The sequence below is a fragment of the Pyrus communis genome, chromosome 3 (assembly GCF_963583255.1).
Source record: "Pyrus communis chromosome 3, drPyrComm1.1, whole genome shotgun sequence".
In the NCBI taxonomy this organism is placed as follows: Eukaryota; Viridiplantae; Streptophyta; class Magnoliopsida; order Rosales; family Rosaceae; genus Pyrus; species Pyrus communis.
This window is the reverse complement of record NC_084805.1, coordinates 13,568,113-13,583,775: the sequence shown is the minus strand read 5'-3', so window position 1 is coordinate 13,583,775 and position 15,663 is coordinate 13,568,113. Positions and strand designations below refer to the sequence as shown.

General features: G+C 39.5%; 2 protein-coding genes across 2 annotated transcripts; both read right to left on the bottom strand.

Moving 5' to 3' along the window:
• Positions 1 to 763, bottom strand: LOC137727688 (agamous-like MADS-box protein AGL62). The gene has a single exon (XM_068466514.1). The coding sequence runs from the start codon at positions 761 to 763 to the stop codon at positions 80 to 82; it is 684 nt and encodes a 227-aa protein (XP_068322615.1). The 3' UTR covers positions 1 to 79.
• A 9,628-nt stretch (positions 764 to 10,391) lies between these two features.
• LOC137729002 (aspartate--tRNA ligase, chloroplastic/mitochondrial) lies at positions 10,392 to 15,367 on the bottom strand. Its single transcript, XM_068467819.1, has 13 exons — positions 14,710 to 15,367; positions 14,515 to 14,626; positions 14,335 to 14,406; positions 14,039 to 14,130; positions 13,841 to 13,961; positions 12,909 to 13,031; positions 12,132 to 12,327; positions 11,850 to 12,037; positions 11,684 to 11,755; positions 11,290 to 11,388; positions 11,099 to 11,179; positions 10,937 to 10,994; positions 10,392 to 10,800 (listed from the first exon to the last, which is right to left on the bottom strand). The coding sequence occupies exons 1-13, from the start codon at positions 15,351 to 15,353 to the stop codon at positions 10,631 to 10,633; spliced, it is 2,028 nt and encodes a 675-aa protein (XP_068323920.1). The 5' UTR covers positions 15,354 to 15,367; the 3' UTR covers positions 10,392 to 10,630.
• Between the last annotated feature and the right edge of the window lie 296 nt (positions 15,368 to 15,663).

Here is a 15,663-nt window from a genome sequence, read left to right as displayed (position 1 = left end):
GCACACAATAAATAACACACACTGCAGAGAGAAATAGTCTGTATCGCAGTGCCTAACGAGCAACATAATCATCACGCCTTCAGAAAAAGCGTCCATAAGCTGGGTGGTTCCATCCATCGAGATGGGGAAGAGGATGGGGGGGCATAACATGATGATTCCCGTTGAACCCAACATTTGGAATCACAGGCTGGTGACTTGAGCTTCCCACAAAATACTGGCTGCTAGGGTTTGTCGTGTTCAGGATCAAAACCCTATCAGCCTGTTTCGACACGTTCTTCTTCAGATCCTCAAGGGAACTCTTCAGCTGGTCCAACTGTGGCATCTCCATCTCATCCACCGGACCCTCCCACCAGCACTGAGCCTGGCTCACCCTCTTCATCTGGTTCAGCTGATCACCGCGCTTCTTCTCCACCTCCAGTTGGTTCATGACCTGGGTCAACTCGGTATTGAGCTCGCGCACAGTAGCATTACGGTGAGCCTCAATGAGCTGCATAGTGCCAGAGGTTGGGTGAAGGTGGTGATTAGATGGGTTTCGGGAGAGGAATCGGTCTATGACCGCCTCTACGCTCGGGTGGCCAAAGGAAAAGACCTTTCTGCCGGGCGAGAAGACGATGATGCCCACCTCAGCACCACAGAGAGTGCAAAGTTCACTGGCCTTCTTGAAAAGGCCAGACCTTCGCTTCGAGAAGGTCACTTGGAGATTGCTCTCATTGGCCATCTTGACCATCTCCACCTTTTGCCTTCCCTTGCTCTTCCTCGCCATGGCTAAACCCTAAACAAAAAAATCTCTGATGATGATTAGAAACTAATCACCAGATCAAAGGAGTGGAGGGAGTGAAAGAAATGGTATTGTATTTTGTGAGATTTAGGGAGGGGAGGAGGGGGTATATATTGGCCTTTCTAGATAGAAATTCACTCTAATTTTTCGGTAAAAAATCATGTTTCTGGATTTTTCTTAGTGAACCACAATATGTGTCATATGTGTACTGTCAATTTCCAATTTAGTGGACCTCATCTGTAACCTTATGTCATTTAAAATTGCATTTGGTCTAATAAGGTAGTCATCTAATTGCATTACATGGAAATTTTTATGGTTAGAGATGTCCCAAATTATCCTTTGCTGTCCATATTTTACACCTTTGAATGTAGTTACTAATATACTAGTTTGGGATTATTTAGAATCTTTTCCTCTTGGCATACATGGTTTAGACTTCATGATTTTTAACCGCTCTTGAATACGTACATGCACATGAGAAAGGTGATAAGAATTCGCCAGAGTGAGTTTTATTATGCTAAACTGTCAAATATCTGAATCATGGATGAAATATGAACTTATTTTTAACTTTGCGATACATATTGACAATCTAAGAACCCACCAATCCTTATCCCTTTTGCTTTTAATTGTGCTGAGAATGTTATAGGCTGGATTACTTGGAATTTCCAAACATGTAGTATCAGTAATAATGCTAGGGCACCAACAAAATCTGGAAAATGAAACTGTAAATTGCATGCTATAGGGGTGTGCAAGCAACAAATTATTAACATGTAATACGTACGTACGTAATCTAGAATGTAGACGTAAATAAAAAATATATAAACAAATTAAGAGAGTAATAATATAAACCTTCATCTTATTCTACCAATTATGCGGCTGAGGATGTCTTGAGTTATTTTTGCTTATTTTTTAAGCACGCTAGTTGTTCAGTCCAATTTCTGCTGCATATTTTTAATCAACACACACACATATGTTCTTGTTGTTCACTTAATTTTCTGGCAATTAATAGGTTCAGTAATCACAAATACCATATTATGACCCCTTACGAATAAAAGCAAAAAGAAAACAATTGAACTTAAGGAATATAAAATGGGGTAATACATAATATAACGGAGCAAGCTTCGGGTCATGATGAGCAGCTATTGACCTCAAAAGTTGGCTTAACGGCTACTCATGGCCCCAACAACTTCCTAATCCCATGAATATTTGTTGGTAAATTTATCTTTACTCCCAATTAAGAAGAGAGCAAACAACGTTAAATTACAACCTATTGTCGCTTCTTCCTTCTCCAATTTTCTTCTTTCTTTCCCGTGTCTTCCTCCTTTTTCTTTTGTCCAACCCAATGGTGCGCACCTCATGCTCGACGTAATGCTTCACTCAAAAAGTCTTGGAAGGCAAATTTTGACAATCTGCTAGCCTGGACACAACTTGAAAGATGCAGATGCTAGAGAACACAACAGATACAGATAGATGTCATCACAAACTTTCGGCCAATGTTGATAGATTTTGATAAGTACCCACCTGAAGTTCGACGAAATGGTGCAATTAATGATTTTTTATTCTTTGTTGAAATCAAGATCCCATTATTATAAAATCCTGGCTCCTCCAGATATATCGATAGCCAGTTTCTAGATCAATTATGCATGTCAATATGCTTCTATATATCACGTTCCCAGGTTTTCTGAATTAGAAGTTAATGAATTATATGGGCATCGGAAAAAGGACGAAAAACAAGAAAACGATGGTAAAAGCTAGTTCTATATAATTCATTTCCCAAAATAAGTGGTATCCTCAATATATATTCAAGTATATTTTTGTATATAACCGATACGTGCAAACATACATAATTACTGTAGGGAGTAAATTATGTTTAACCGATACATACAGTTATAGTATCCAAATTTATGCATGAAGATTAAAGTTTTTGAAGAGATCGTCATTTGGATCTTGCTATTATTAGAAAAGGCAAGTTCACATATTTACATAGAAAAGTGCATCGGTTTGGATATTTATAGATTTGTACTAAATCGGCACCATGCTTCAAGATCTTTTTCCATGGCAATGGCTTTTCATATAAAGGGTATGTCAAAAAGGAAGAATTGAACACGGGACTTCAGGGGTAAAAAATGTTCTAAACCGCTTAGTTAGAAGCTTCTTGCTTTTCATAAAATGAAGTCAGTATTTAGATAGCACAAAAGTTCAGAACTGAATGAGTAGGTAATTACTTGCAATTTGAGGACATGGTCATAAACTGAAGCTTATTATATACAACCTAAACTTGAATTGAACTTTATTAATCCCAAAACATTGATCTTTAACATCTTCGATCAAAGGTAAGTCATATTTCAAGGATTCCCTTTCATATTAGTGATACACTTGGTTGGACATAACGCACTTGCTCGACGTCGAAGGGTTAGGTCTAGGGATATAGTAACTCGAGATTATCTCAGTACTGTTGTTAGACCAGTTGCGGCTGGATCTAGGAGGTCAACCCGAGAGTTAAATTGCTTAAATCAAAGGAGGAAGACAAAAATAGGAAAACGTCATTTCATGCATGTTCTAACATCGGCCACACGATGAAGACATTGTGGATCTCAATCGTATTCAAGTTTTGTAAAAAGTATTAGATGTGGCCTTTCATACCTTAATAAGGAGAGTGAAATGGCTTAGGAGAAATGGTGGGTGCAGGCCGGCTCTTTTGTTTCCAGGCACCACTGTTGTCGCGGAGAATGTGAAGGACGCATGGCTTTCACCTTGAAAACCTTCGCCTACTGGCTTTCATATATTTTTCTTACGTTCGTGCCACATTTGTCCTGAATTATGTCAACTATAAATTATTATAGTCATGACTTACATGTTATTTATACTTCGGTTTTAGTCTCACAATGAGTTGTGTGTGCTATTAAGTTATTGTTGGGAAAGTAGATCGAGAAGAAATAGAAAGAAGTAACTGAAAACGCAGGGAAGAACCCAAATTTTGGACTTTTTAAAACTTTTAATAACGCTGTTTTTTCAGTTATAGAATTTTGACTCCTTGGACGCCTCTAGCATGTTCAAGAGGGATTCAAGGCCTTTAACTCTAACTTCAAGGTCTCGGTTTTAACAGGGTTTAGGGTTCTCAACCCCAAATTATGTCCTAAACTCCGCTGAACCAAACCAGCTGCAAAGGTTTCGAGAGTGATTTAAGACTACTACAAGTCTTGCATTAGATATCGCCTTAAAACACAGGATGAAAAACTCCCAAAGTTTGTTAGTTTGCTTAAATGGAAAACATAAAATCCCTAAACCTCAATTATTGTAGAACATTTCTAAATACTAATCAAACACAAAACTATTTTGAAATTGAAACAAAAAAATTAAAAACACAATAAGAGTCCTAGACAGGCCGATCGATCGACAAGGCTGAATTTGCTACTGAAGACGTTCCACATTCAAAATCAAATAATATTCGTATCCCCTCTACGTCTTACAATTTTCTCGCGTATTGTACATGCTTTTCTCGCGTATTGGTACATGGAAGTGTCTCCTCCATTGTTGACTTTTCAGAATGAGGCACTCTCTTTGGAAAGAGGCTCGACAACATCTATAAATAAGCCAGACTTTCCTACATTCATTTGCTCGAATTTTCCCCACTGCATACTACAAAATAACAGTGTTCTAAAAGTCTCTGCCTACCTCCGGCAGCTAGCCACCGCCACAATTAATCTTTAAGCGTTTAAAAATAAGAAGGTGCGCCTAGTCCTATCTAGGAGTATGCCTAGCTTGCCAAGACCCGCTTAGGCATCCGCTAGGTCACGACTCGCATAACTTCCATTTTACATTTAATTTTTTTAATAAATTGAAAGTGACTTGTTGGATACTTGAATGAACATTCGTTATATGTTTGTTTCCCATGTTTTTAATATGTTGTAGTACTTTATAATTCATATGTCATTCTATTTTGTAATTTATATATCCTAATACAATTATGTATTTTTTAATCATAAATAGGTATTTATTTATATGTTATATAATAAATTTAACTAAAATTAAAAACCCGCCTAGGCCTCTGCTTAGCCCTTATTAGATGCTTAGACGTTGTGGCCCTACCAGCTGCCAGACTAGCGTCTTCTAAAACCTTGCAAAATAGAGATTTTAGGATTATCATTCTTCTGTTATATGAGAGGGCTCCAGCATACTTTGGCTCAAAGGAGCCTTGTGAAATGCAGTGCTTCTTTCAGAAGGAGGGAGACGCTGTATCCTACAAGACGGACTCCATAGCAAACTACAAGCACCAGTGTGGGGTAAATCGTCTTAAGGTCAGAGTCTCGGCTCAATCTGAGGTTCTTCTAATCCCATCTTTATTTGTGTGCGTGATTATATTTAATATTCTAAATTTCGCTTTATTCATATAGCAATATAACATCTACTACATCCAACAATACGCACCTCAACTTGTTGGAAAAGGTGTAAGGAGAGGTCGTCCAGCTACCAACTTGTTCAAGAAAATCTCTTAACATAGGAAAATGTTTCCATAGCCTGGTGAAGGCGGGGTCTCCCCACCCAAGCATGATTTCGAGCTTCGACAAATTTGGTGCTTTCATAGAAATGCTAAACCTCAAATAACCATCGAAATGAAAAGATTGTGAATTTGGGGCATGGATTGTGACATCCACAGTCACCGGATTCATACAAATAAATGCATCTCAAATGTGGAGTATGGATGTTCAGATAGTTTAAGTTGTCGCCAAGGATGAAGCCAAAGATTTGCATGGATGAGAGCACAACGTATTGCGATATCCCTTGACACATTTTCATGTTTTAAAAGCGTTGCATGACAACATTATTACCAATACTATTAAATATTTCTCTATATAAAAAAAACCATGGGATCATTCATCCATTGATCTCCATCCGATTTTTTAATCGATTTTTCAAAAATTTCATGGCTGAAAATGCTGTGTCAACATTCGCAGTTGCAACTGGAAGAGTTAATGCTAATGTCACAAGCAAGTAAATTAATTATCCATGCCACCTTGCTAATGCGACAAGCAAGTACATTGTTTTGTGTACCACAAAACCTGAGTGGGGGCATTCGCCCCCCTTTAAGCCTAAGGTGGCTCTGTCCATGGTTGTCGCTGCACACAACTCTCAACATTGCCGGGGAATAATTATTATGTTCGTATTTGGGCCCAATATATTGAAATGAGTTGGCTGATGAGGATGAGACAAGAGGATTATTAATGTTGGTGAGATTGGAGTTTGGGATAGCTGACATTCGCGGCGCCCCCCCCCCCCCCCCCCCCGGCGGGGTGGGAAGGAATAAAGCTCCAGTTGGATTATTTTGGGGCACGTGCTCCTGCTTTATCAAGAAAGTCTGGCATATGGTATATTTTCTCCCCGAAGGCACTACATCACCCAACCGAAGCCATATATAAATTTCTTCCGCCCAAAGGCACTACATCACCTGGCCGAAGCCACATATAAATATCATTCGCCCATAGGCACATAGTATGAATAACCATTAAGTAAGCACAGAAAATCATGAACATAATATTTCCAAAATATATCTCATCGGAGCTCAATAGTTCAAGCATCATATCATAAATCCATGTTCATAAATATCTCAGAAAACGTAAATTCAATATAGTATGATATCTCATAAAGCATAAATTCGATTTACTCATAAACATTTCATAAAACGTAGTCATAAAATCATGCTTTTCATGTATGCATTTCTAATAATAAAATCATGCATTTTGGAAGGGATCTACTCACAGATACTCTGTCATCAAAGAGCCGTGCAAACTACGGTGGATGGAAACGCCACTAACAAACAAACCTAAGCACATAAATGGACCGATTAATAAAATTATACTAAAACAATTGACTTTGGGAAAATAGACATCATAAACGAATTTAGGACGTCGCAAAACCTAATGGGGAACATCGGGTACCCCCATGCGCCGCTGCACGAGTCGAGTTGGGTCACCGAAAAGTTGGCCGGAAAAGTCGTCGTGGACGGCGGTGGAGCACAGTACCTCCGGCAGAAGCGCGTGTGCTCCACGCGCCGATCATGGTTGGTGCCAACGCGCAGGCCTAAGGGTCGGCAAATAGGTATTGGACCTGCGGGTCGAGGCGACTTCAGCCGATTCGGGACGAGTAAGGGGCGAGTCCAAAAATTTTAAAGCCAAAATGGGGCGGGGCGGGGCAGGTTCACAAAATTAACAGGGCGGGGTGAGTTCAAAATTCTGAGTAAACGAGCCCCCGGCCCGAACCGTGAGATGGAAGAACTCTGCAAATCTCGAATCATACTTAACCCACCAAATCTCTATCTCTCTTGTCGGTCACAAACACAAACCCACATTTACTCTCCCAAATCCCAAACCCTCAAAATCCACCTACAAAAAAATTAATAAAGATTTCCAACCAATTCTCTCACTCTCTTTGTCGGTCATGAACCCTTTCTTCATCTCCCAAATCCCAAACCACCCAAATCCACCTAAAATTTTTAATAAAGGTTAAAGCTTTCACTCTCACAGGCACTGAGAAGGAAAGGCAATGAAAACCCACATGGATTCAGATCAGGGAAGCTTTTGGTAGGATTTAATGGGAGCCTCGGAGGATAAGCTTATAAGTACTTCAGCAACTACGACGACATTTTGCAGACGGCGATCATGAGAGATAAGGTCTCTTGCTGCCCCCAGAGGTTCTAGGTTTGTGGTTTTGGTAAATCCTACTATGCTCGATAAGGTTCTTCAGTATAAGAACACCATTGATGGTTGAACAGTGAGATTCAAATTCTCATTTTTTTTAATATTTTTTCAATGGTAGAACGGTTTGTGGTTTCAGAAGAAGGAGAAGATGGTTGGAGACTTGAAAAAACAACTCGAGTATCTGCAGAAGTCGGGCACAGTAGAAGAAGAGTTCGTTGCACAGAAGGATGAGTTCTCTGCAAAATGACCCATGCGAACGCATAGGAATCGACCCGTTTCATACGAATCGAGTTAGGTCCGGTTCCAAAATTTCTTATTACCCAATCTGACCTACCCTGTGTTATTTTCAAGCGGGTCGAGTCTGATTCCAACAATTTTGGGCCCGGTCCGGCCCATGCTCATCCGTACGCAGGCCCACGCACTGACTGGAATCTGGGAACCGATTAGGTCGAGTCGAATCTGGGTTTGGGTTTGGGCTTAGATTAATGGGCCAAAGGTTCTGGGTTAGGTCAGGTTACATAGATGGGTCTAGATCCGGTTTAAGGGTAGCGGGTCGGGTCGACCTGGTTTCAAGCCGTAAGTCCGCCAGAAACTACGCAAACCTTCTAGAGCTCCGTTCGAGCTCATTTCTTCACCATTTTCAACATACAAGCTATGGAAATGAAGCTTAGGATGAGAGGAAGAAGTCCATACCAATTTGAGACCTGTCGTGGCCGGAGTTAACCGAAAAATCGCCTCGAATGCTCGGGGTCTCGCCGAAATCTGGGCAAAGCTCACTCCGAGCTATTTCTGCATCCAACAAGCTTAAACAACTTACAACAAGCCTCAATCTAACCTTAAAACACACCCCAAAGGTTTCAAGGATCTTACCAACGTTGGAAAAATCACAAAAGTCGTCGGAGCTTGTCAGGGGAAATAATGAACAATGACCCCGTCACTATTAGGGTTCCATGGTGTTTGCCTGAGGTTTCAAGGTCACCACATCATGTTGGTGAGGGTTGTGGTTGTTGTTGTGGAGCTTGGAGAGGAGAGTGAGAGTTTGCAGAAAAGAGAGAGCTTGGGGAGAGTTAAAAAGGAAAGAAAGAAAGTGAAGGGGAAAGAGAGAAGAAAATCTGAAAAGGGAGGGTAATCCAAACAGCGAAAGAGATAAGGGGACAAGAATCCCAAGTGGATCCCCTTGGTTCGCAATTTAAGATCGCATAATACGAAACACAAAATATCCGAAAACATTCGACGTTTCAAACGTATGATCTTCGTTACAAAACCAATTTCGAATCCGTTCGCGCCTACGCTTTCATGGCGATGAGTATGATAAGAATAAATTAATAAAATTAGAAATACTCTTTTCGACAAGATGGTCAACGAAAGTCAACTCAAGGGCAAAATGGTAATTTCATAAGTTCAACAATATGAAAAGGTATTTATAATTTGTAAAGAAAAAAGGTATTTGATGGAAGAATGGTATCTCAAGGTGATGGGCACGTGTGTCAGCTTTATGATGATAAAATTGGCAAATAAGTCCTCCAATAAAGGTGCGTCAGTTCAAACAGACATAAGACTTTAAGGATTTAGTCCTTATAAATGCAAGGCACAGTGTAACAAGAAGAGGATCTTCAACTCAACACACAAATTATCGCTCTACGCAAAATTCTCTCACACCCTGAGAAAACCACTAACTGATCACTAACCCCTTCCCATTGGCAGATATTCAGTTTGGTTAAACATCATTGTGCCACAACCGGCTACACCTTCAATTTGGTTAAACAACATTGGAGCCGTAGAACCTACCTTGGTTAAGAGACCTTCAGTTGTGTTAAACAGTACTCTCATATCCTTGTTGGTTATCTACCCAAGTCTCGGTAGATGAGGAATTATCTATTCTTTATTCTCAAGAGGTCATCTCATCACCTTCGGCGAATTGAAGTATTCTCAAGTTACCCCTTGTTTGACAAAACGAAAACTAAATCATTTGTTGAACTTCGTAGCGAGGTAGCAACCTTGTCTTCAGGTGAGCAGAACCCTAGACCGAGAGTGTTTCTTCCTCAACGGTAATTGCTCGGTCCAGAAGTTAGCAACTCGATTCAACATCACCACCACATTCATCTCACTCACCCAATTCACCTCGGCGGTGAGTTGGCACGCCTGCATCAACCACAAATAGTTAGCTATTAGTTACTTGGCATGCCCACCACGTAGGCTTAATAGTTTTTAAGGTCAACAATTTGACATTGCAATATACAACTTCCAAGAATTTTCTATGTTGAAGACGTTTTTATGGTAGTCGTCGCCATCCCGTGGTTCATTCTCCTCAAAATCCATAACGGGGAACGAATTCAAGACAGAACAGTACTACTTTGCCATTCGTTGGTAAGAAAGCTAAAGCGGACAGCAGATTTAGTGGGAAGTAATTTCTGGGATCTTTTCGTATTGCTTTCCAGGCCTTTTGTTTGAGTTTGATTCCTTTGCTGGTAGGTTGCGATATATGTGCCTCCGCAGTTTCAACCCAATCATATCGGTACGTATAAGGTGGGGTTTAAACCTATATCAATCCTAACCTTAATCCTAGCCCTAACACAAATCCGTATTTCTAACTTGAATTGCAACTCTATTTTCAATTTGTTTTGGTAGCCCTAACGGACGTTTTGATACAGACGCCTCGGTTATGTTGTATGTTCATTTTCCAAGCACAATTCCAAATCAATTATTGGACTAATTTCAATCCAAAGTAAGGCTTAACCTTAGGCCCAAATATGTTGGAAGCCTTGTACTCTAAATTTTTTTTCTTCATTTCCTCTCCAATTTCCTCTTCAATTTCTAGATTGAAAAGAAAAAAGGGAAAAAAATTGAAACCGAATAGTAAATTTGGTTTGATTTTCTACTTTGACAAAAAACGAACCATATAAAACCGAACCCAAAAATTCAACGAACAAGATCTCCACCTAATTTCATTTCGAAGAAAATAGAGAAATATAGAGCATACAGTACAATGCGGAAGCTGTGAAGACGAACCACATCAATCTACTTTCTTTGTTCAACTATGGGTCAGAAATGAGACGATGGTATCGTAGGGTTTATGAAAAAGATAAAAATAATAGACATTATGGAACAAAATATGGGTCGCTATATCTCTCTGAAATGGATAAGTTGATCGAAGATCGTACTATTGAGTCTGGTATGATAGGTCTTTTAGCTGCTGGGGATCCACCGGAGATGGTGTTCGAGTGAGAGCACACTGTGCGGTGGTTGTCTTTGGGAAAGCTATGACGTCCCTAATGGAATTAGCCCCTGCTAACAACATAACCAATCTGTCCAAACCATATGCAATTCCCCCTGTACCAGAAAATTGAACATATACTCGATTAGTAACCATTCGGAAGATTTAGTCAATGATGTATAGATATTACACCGATTTAAGCAAAGTAATTAGGCTGTTATACAGCCATGCCCTATGTATAGAATTCAATACCATGTGGAGGGGCACCCATGTCTAATGCCTCGAGAAGATAGCCAAACTTCGTTTCAGCCTGCAGTTAAAATACAATGCAGCCACATAATTGAGAGAACAAGGTATAATATTACTGGCTAGTTATATGTCCACAAGCCTAAATACTATCTAAATTAGGTGTACCTCTTCAGGGGAGATGCCAACAATCTCCAAAACCTTTTGCTGCACATCGCGTTTATAAATTCTCAAACTTCCCCCACCAATCTGGTGCCACCATAGGAAACAGTGCATCAATTTATTTTTAAGGAGAGAGCATTATCAAATGCATTAAGCATAAAGTTGCTGGAGGAGAAAAATAACAAAAGAGTGTATACCTCAACTCCATTGTAAACCATGTCATAAGCTAAAGCACGAGCAGAAGACAGATCTTGTATGTCTTCAGGATTCGGGGCAGTGAAAGGGTGGTGCAAGGCCTGAAAAGAAGAGATGCAATAAAGAATTACGACTTACTAAGAGGTTCACCAACACTTGCCCACTAATCCTGTCTTCAAATTCAATTACAATACTTAACATATAATTCCAATAAATTGTTTTCGTCTTCAATCAATTTCTTTCATCTACTTAGATGCTAAGGGTATCTTAACATACAGGACTTAATGTCTCACGCATAAAATAAGTTCCCTTTGTTGACATATTTTTCATGAAGTGAAACATATAACACTTAGATCAATATAAACTGCAAGAGACAAAGAGAAACAAGAAACAGACCTCAAGCCTTTGCTCAGAATCATTCCAATCAAACATTGGGAAATCAGTCACCCATAGAATTGAATGCCTCGACTAGATATCAATCGTAAAATCCACAAGAAGAAGAGTCAGAAAATGAGAAGAACTAAGATCATATTGACCTTATAATGTAAATGGTAAAACTTACATCATCAACCAAACCAAGTTCATGTGCCATAAAGAGCCGTAGTCGATCTAGAGTTTTATTAACTGATGTATGATGACCCACTGCAAACAAGATAAGATCACCTGGTCTGGCAGAGCAACGACTCAGAAACTGCTGTGTCTTTGTTGGGTCCAAACTAGATACCAATGCAGGAATTCCCTCCATTCCCCCTAAGAGAAAAATTTAGAAACTGCCAATAGTGAGATATTAAAATAGAAATATATGTTAACCATCATAGGTAAAGAATAAAATTACTCTTTTTACCATCATTCAAGACCTTCAGGAAAGGCAAACCCTTTGCTCCAGATTTGATTGCTTCATTGTAAACATCACCCTTCTTTAGGGCCGTGTTTGAATATCTTTTACCACCTGAAGGTATGCATAAAACTTTGATAACTCCCCTACTTTTCAAAGTATCAGCAAAAACCCGGAATGGGGAATCTGAGAAAATATCAGATACCTGAAATTCAAATATAAATTAACTTAAATTAAATTAAAATTAAAAATTAAAAAATTAAAAAAAACCTCATTTTAACAAGAAGCCAAATCAAATTTTATCTAAAGATACTGTAAAAAAGATTTACAAAAAAGAAAATTGTTGATTAGGTATAACATGTAATGTACAATGAAATGATGGCAGGCAATTACGGAAGCTGTGATATGGAAGTGTGCCTTGACATTCAAAGGGTCCCTTTAGTGTTTTATAATGTGGCAAGTAGAGGATTGGAAGACTACAGATTATTTAGAAATATGAACAAGAAAAGAAGTCATTCATGTTTTATTGGAATATTAAATGTCTATCATATATTCTATCAGGGTGCTTGGGAGAAGGAAGTCATTAGAAGTAAGCTATACCAGATAAATCTTTCAAAGTCGACACAAAAAAAAATTATAAAGATGTAAACATCATATATTGAACCATATCCAATTTAAACTTAAAGAAGCTGTCAACTGCATCCAGGGATGCCTAAAAGTAATCTGCTATCTGCAAAATAGAATGCAATAAATGATAAAAATTTAAGACGAGGGAAAGATGATTACATCTTTTAACTCTAGATCAAATCTAATATCTGGCCTGTCTGAACCATATCGACTCATTGCTTCAGCATACGTCAGCCTAGGAAAAGGGTTTGGGAGATTTACACCTTTGATCTCTAGAAAAACCTGCAAAAAGTACAGATAGATTTCTAATCATCCAGTAAAGTGATGGATGTTACAAGAGATGTAAAACATAACATAAATCTGCACAAACAAAATATGTAAGATAATCTTACATGAAAAAAAAATGATGCATTGAAGCCCTTAATTGTGTGAAAAATGTCAAAAATCCACCAAAGTCAGTAAGCTTTCAAGGGTTACTTGGTGAAACAACTCAAGCACGTACTTACGGTTACAATGAACTTGGCCAGTTTCATTTGTAAGTTTGAATCATAGAATGAGGCCGAGGAATATTAGAAAACGCAAATGCTACATAATTATGATACTCACAAACAGCAATGAGAAAATTATAATAACTAATTAAATCGTCAGGCCTTGATAAACATTTAACTAAATGACTCTACAAGGGAAAAAATGGTTTAATATGAAAATTAGACATTGAAAAGGCTTGTGAACATTAAACTTGAGGCTTTTTATTTATATCCTAAATGGGGGTAAAATACATGTGGAGAAAGTGGATTCAGTCTTCAACTTCCATACTACTACTGGCTGCCCTTAGTTCCTATACAATTTGTCCTGCCTCAATTACGATGATTCCCTTTCACCTTTACCATTTCAGTTATCTAGGTCCTGCAAAGGTTTAATTTTTTTGTCACTCGAGTCATGGAGGTGTTAAACAAAATCATTTGTAGGGCACTTGAAAGTAGTTTAAAATTTCCAGGGTTCCAAATTGGACAGGGAGAGCCATATTTCAAATCTGTAAAGCTCTCTCACCCTTTACCTGTCTCTTTAATCAATAGGAAGCAAAAACTGACCTTTCTAATCAAATCTTCATTAAGCTTCAGCATCTCCTCCAAAGGAGTGAAAGCAAGCTCCATATCAAGCTGTGTGAACTCAGGTTGTCTATCAGCTCTTAGATCTTCATCTCGAAAGCACCTGCAGGAAACAAACAGAAGGTTGGACTATCCCGATTATGGTTAAAAGTCTACATAAATATCATGCACAAAATTTACCTTGCTATTTGATAATACTTATCAAAACCAGAAACCATCAACATTTGCTTGAACAGTTGCGGACTTTGAGGCAAAGCATAAAATGTTCCCGGCTTCAAATTAAACATAGAGAAATAAGACCTCCAAGCCAAGATAAATGGAATCAACGAGTGCATATATCCCGTGTAGGATGTGTGTATGTGTTTGTATCTATTGGGGAGAAGAGGGGTGGGAAACGCAACAGCTTTCTTTAGAAGTGTATAGTACTCCAGACATCAAAACTTTAAATGAAAGTAAGGTGAATAACTGCAAAGTACCTGAACTCTCGAGGGCACTAAATAATCTCGAGCACCTTCGGGTGTAGACCTAGAGAGTATTGGAGTCTCAATCTACCTTATAACCATGAGCAGAAATCAGAATCCAAATAAAACTTAAACCATTTCTATCTTTCTTTCTGAAAATTCAAAAACAACTAAACAATGAGTATCGGAATGTACCTCCACAAAACCATGTGCATCCTCTAGATGTCTTCGAATCAATTTCACAACTTTATGCCGCAACATTATGTTCGAATGCATTTGCTGCCGGCGTAAATCAAGGCACCGGTACCTAACACCACGTATCTGAGTAGATTTAATTCAAGTCCTTTCAATCAAAGACAAACAATAGAAAGTGTGAGTGAGATTTTTTACCTTAACCGTATCTCCTCCTTTGCAGAATCCTTAGCATCATCAGCAGTAGTGACCAAAAATGGCAGCTTTGTTCTAACGGCATTCAACACTTGAACGCTCTCCGCCGCAACCTCAATTAACCCGGTTTTCATCTTCTTGTTGACGGAGTCGGCCGGTCTAGACCGCACGAGTCCTTCAATGGCTACGACGTACTCGAGCCTCAGGTCGTTAACGGCGGAATGAGCGTCGGGGAAAGTGTCGGGGAGAGTGGTGACCTGGACGGAACCGGTGTGGTCACGGAGGTTGAGAAAGGTGAGGCCGCCGTGCACACGGTGGAGGGCGACCCACCCGCAGAGAGTGACGCGTTTGCCGACGTCGGCGGTGGATAGGTCGCCGCAGGAGGCGGTTCTGGTGACCCATTGGAGTTGGGATGGAGAAATTGGGGGATTTGGGGTGGGATTGGGAATGGGTGTGGAAGTGGAAGTGGAAGCGGAAGCGGAAGCGGAAGCGGAAGCGGAGGAAGAGAAGATGGAGGTGTGTTTGGAGGTGTGTTTGGGAAAGGGTTTAGGGAAGGATGGTTTGAGGAAAAGGAAGGAGTGGGATAGGAGAGGGAGGTGTTTGGGGCGGAGGGGGAGGAGAGGGAAGGTTCTGCGGAGGAGGGACATGGCGGATGGCGGGTAGTGGGAATGTGGATAGAGAAGAATGAGACTTTGGGGAGGAGGGTTTAACGATTGAGAGCAAAAAGAAAGGCTTTGGAATATGGGCTCTTCGTTAGACCCAATTGGCTTGTTGGACCGAACCAGCCCAATTGAATTTGCAATTTTTTTTCTTCTTTCTTAGTGATCTTTATGTGCGAAATTAAAAGTGTGTTGATAAAAACCCACCACAGTGTTTTATCTAACGATCCACTTTTATTTAAAATTTTAATACCTATTTTACCCTCTTGTAAAATGACATTTAAGATCAAAGCAAAAA